Source organism: Lolium perenne, chromosome 1 (assembly GCF_019359855.2).
Source record: "Lolium perenne isolate Kyuss_39 chromosome 1, Kyuss_2.0, whole genome shotgun sequence".
Classification (NCBI taxonomy): Eukaryota; Viridiplantae; Streptophyta; class Magnoliopsida; order Poales; family Poaceae; genus Lolium; species Lolium perenne.
This window is the reverse complement of record NC_067244.2, coordinates 239,508,573-239,512,435: the sequence shown is the minus strand read 5'-3', so window position 1 is coordinate 239,512,435 and position 3,863 is coordinate 239,508,573. Positions and strand designations below refer to the sequence as shown.

At 48.7% G+C, this 3,863-nt stretch overlaps 1 protein-coding gene across 2 annotated transcripts; it reads right to left on the bottom strand.

The window, feature by feature from the left end:
• Positions 1 to 529: 529 nt before the first annotated feature.
• Positions 530 to 3,047, bottom strand: LOC127324560 (protein IQ-DOMAIN 6-like). 2 transcript variants are annotated; one of them, XM_051352247.2, is made up of 4 exons: positions 2,661 to 3,047; positions 2,339 to 2,572; positions 1,327 to 1,440; positions 530 to 1,246 (listed from the first exon to the last, which is right to left on the bottom strand). In XM_051352247.2, the coding sequence occupies exons 1-4, from the start codon at positions 2,958 to 2,960 to the stop codon at positions 605 to 607; spliced, it is 1,290 nt and encodes a 429-aa protein (XP_051208207.1). In that variant the 5' UTR covers positions 2,961 to 3,047; the 3' UTR covers positions 530 to 604. The 2 variants fall into 2 exon arrangements, with proteins under 2 accessions (XP_051208207.1, XP_051208208.1); XM_051352248.2 differs by having other exon boundaries at positions 2,339 to 2,554.
• Positions 3,048 to 3,863: the final 816 nt, after the last annotated feature.

Below are 3,863 nucleotides of genomic sequence, written 5' to 3'. Positions count from 1 at the left end.
TCAACCGATTTGAATATTATTAAATAGTTTCTTTCTAGCAAAAAAAAATACTTTTAATGTTTGGAGGCGGCGTTTGGGTGACGCGGCTGGGGAGCGACGTCCCCCAAACGCGGCACGAACAAAACACGTCCCCCAAACGCTCGATCCGGCGCGGTTTGGGGAACGGTTTGGGGGACGCGACTGGAGATGCTCTAAGGCAAATTAAGATTAGGAGGCATCAAGAATGACACCTTCACTCTGGTCCGGTATCATGGTCTGGGCGCTCTAGTTTCCTCTACTTTTTTATCGCATCCACCTAATGCAACCACAAGTCCTTCTGGTGTTTCAGACCATGGCAAACACAGCGTCCCTCTAGCCTGGCTTGCGAACGGCTTCGAAACGTTCATGGGTCAGCCACTGATTGGGTCCACATGCTGCTGTGACAATTTCCAAATTGGATATTTTAATTATCTGGCCAAATATCACCTATAAAATGTAATGTTGCCAATACTAGCAACGAGGAGTTGAGCTTAGATTGGAGGTGTGCTACTAATACGAAAGCAGGAAGAAGCTTGACTGAAATATATAAGGTGCCTATTAGTTTGTACACAGCAGATAAACAATGTCAGAACCAGTTCTCGTTCTCCTTGTCCAAGCTCCTTGTCATGCTCCGGCCTTTCAGTGACATGTTGTTCAGACTCCTTGAGGCTGCCGATATATCTGAGCCGGTGTTGCTTTCCAAGTCCAGTGAAGAGAGTGCCACTCTTCTGTAATAAGGCATGCCCCCAGAACGCTGTCTCTGTATCTGAAATTTCCCTGTACGACTGCCGCTGCAACCATCAAGCCTTGCCTTGGCAGACTTGGTCAAGCTCATGTAACTCGGCTCTCCAACGCCATGACCACTGTCCGATCTTTCTTCTGATGCTAAGGTGTTGGTAGCAGACTCTGGAGTTAATGAAGATGTAGACTGAAAGCACTCATCACATCCATAGTCTGAAGATGAAGGTGAGGGCACCGGAGGAGGCTTTGCTTCCACTCTGGTTGTGTCATCATTTCTTCTGATCTTAATGGAACTAGCATCAGAAAATTTTGAACCTTCTGATTTCATCTCGTCATAGTTCCGTAGACGATGCGATTCGCCAAGGTTTGCATCCATATGCCTGCTCTCCCAAGGTTTTGTTGCCATCCACCCTTCTACATAAGACTCATGGTTCCTGAGAGAGCTAGCAGGGGAGCTTGGCCTTCCACTGTATTTTGCACTCCGGCGCTGCAAGAATTGCAATCAAAAAATTAGAAAAAGAGTAGAAGAAAAGAAATAGACAGGAGCAGCATGCGTTCAGCATATACCTGTTGAGAATGAGCATAAGCAATTGCTCTTTGTCTCTTCACTGCGCCCTCATGCTTCATCTGCATTCTTGATTTTACATCGTTAATAGAACCTTGTCTATCACACCATTGTTCCTGCAGTTGCTAACAATGTCAGCCAATCTTTCACAAACCAATATGACGCCACCTTCTTAATCAGTGTTACGTAGTCTATCCAATAAAAAAACAATATACCATAGTATAGTTTTCATCCTAATAAATTAACAGAAATGACAAACTGTCATATCAACTCCCTTGGTATAAGCTTGTGGTCTGAAATTTAAACATGGTTGACTATCACTAATTGCTTTTCTCACCTAACAACGTGACTAAAAGGATCGATTCAAACACACATGGTACATGTCACATACGAAAGCAGAAATAATAATCTTAGAGGATCCAATAATCACTCAAAACGAAGGAAGTTTGACCGTCCATATCAGTCTTAATCTACTGGTGAAAGTCATTTTCATGTAAAGCCACAAATATGTTTTTCTGCAAGGAACTAGTATAGACCTTTCAGATTATATGGGTTGTTCTATACATAATGTAAAAAAAAAATTGCTTTTAAAGTTCTTCCGCTAAATCCAAATGGCAATTTTCAGACTCGGGACTATCTCCGAATGCTCAAATCAAATTTAATTTGCACAAGTAGCTGTTTACCCACTGGATTGAAAATGTGAGCATGCCAATAGTATTTTTTACTTGATGAATTGAAGTATATCCATGTTGTAGTTTGCCAACATGTAAAACACTGTTGTTTTGTACAGAAATGCAAGAGAGTGAACTCAACAACGTAGCGCATGCAAAGGTTAAACTAAGAATCTGGAGGCCCATATTACAGGGTCGCACGATTCAACCTCATTTTCCAACTCTACATCAATTTTGTTCGGGGATCATCAATCTCCATGAAATTAACCCAAAGGAAATGACATGTCCATTCTCAACATTACCAAGTGCAGAGGAAATAATTCAGGGATGATCTTTGATGTACCTCCGCTTCCCTGGCATGGTCGGCCCGGCCGCTGCGGTCGCTGTGCGCGCCGTGTGATCGCGAGTCCCCGGCGTCCGCCGAGCACCGCGCCCGGCGCTCCATGGCGCGCTCCTGCACCCTTAGCAGCGCCTGCATGCGGGTGAGCGTGACGGCGAGCTGCCTGCGCACCAGCCGGCCGCGCACCAGCGCCTGCAGCCGCACGATGCCCCGCAGCGCCTTGAGCGCCCGCCTCGCCTGATTGGTCATCAGCACCAGATCAACAAAAACATCAAAGTAGCTAGCAGTATGATACTGTTGAGAAATTTGTGCGTCGGTTGGTTACCAGGAACCCGCGGAAGGCGGCCTGCACGCGGACGGCGGCCCACTCCTGCCGGATCACGCGGAAGTCCGCCGGCGGCGCGCGCGCCACGGCGGCCACGACCGAGCTGAGCGCGCTGGCGGACGACGCCGACGACGTGTCGCACGGCGACGCGCCGCCGCTCGATCTGGATGCGGACGACGAGTTGCTCCGGAACAGCCGGGTCCACTTCCGCCCCTTCCCCGCCGCCTCCGCCGATGACGAGGACGGCGCCGGCGCTTTGATGCCCACCAGCGACTTGATCCACTTCCCCGACCCGCCCATCGTCTCCGCGACACCCTCTCTCGCTTTGGGCACGTCGGAGCTCCGCTCGACTGGCTGCGACGAGATGAGAACAAACAGAGGAGGTTGCGGAGACGAGACAAAGTAGTGGTGGAAGCACAAGTAGTGGAGAGCCGTTGTCTTTTTCGCCCACGACGCGCAGCCGTGGTGGGGATTCAAATTTCGAATGGCGACAAGCGTCGAGTCGTCACGCGGGCCCCGAGGCGAGCGGACTGAGTCGCTGACTGCGGGCCCGATACGTGACGTGGCACTGGTTCAGTTGGGAGGAGCGGGACCGGAAATGCATCGGTTTTCGGGAAAGAAAGAAGGAAACTTTGGACGTGGCTTTCTCGTGGCACGGCACGGAGACGCTGACTATTTGGGTCCACGAGGAGGAACGTAGGCGCACGTGTCAGACGGCACGGGACCTGGAGCGACCTCGCCTTGGCCGGGCTGCCCCTTGCCGACGACGGCGCCGGCACGGCACGGTGCTGATCGGAATGCTGGATGGCGTTGGGAACCGTCCATTGGCAGAACCGGCACGGCGAATGTCAAAGTGAGCATAGGGGATCGTCTATAATCACGTTGTACATTTTTGAAAGAAAAAAATACATTGTATTTGGCCCTCAAGAAAAATAGCAAAAATCTCACGAAATGATAAAATCGAGATGCACAATATATCAGTGTATTGTTCATTAGTGTTGACTAACTACGATATATTACGTTTCTGAAAATTTATACACTGGTAGACGACAATGTTCATCTAAAAAAACATTACTGTTGTCTACATCCTTGTATTTTTTTTCCGGTTTTTTCAAATATGTGTGTTCAAATATTTAGAGGTTTAAAAAACGGCCTCCGTGGAGCCTGTTAAGATGTGTTGAGTCCTTGAGCTGTACGGTTTGT

Excerpts from the sequence above, each read along its gene's own strand:
- LOC127324560 (XM_051352247.2), bottom strand. The coding sequence starts at position 2,960 with ATGGGCGGGTCGGGGAAGTGGATCAAGTCGCTGGTGGGCATCAAAGCG. Across the intron at positions 2,573-2,660 it reads CCGCCTTCCGCGGGTTCCTG|GCGAGGCGGGCGCTCAAGGC; the intron begins GTAACCAACCGA and ends ATGACCAATCAG. Across the intron at positions 1,247-1,326 it reads CTTATGCTCATTCTCAACAG|CGCCGGAGTGCAAAATACAG; the intron begins GTATATGCTGAA and ends CAATTCTTGCAG.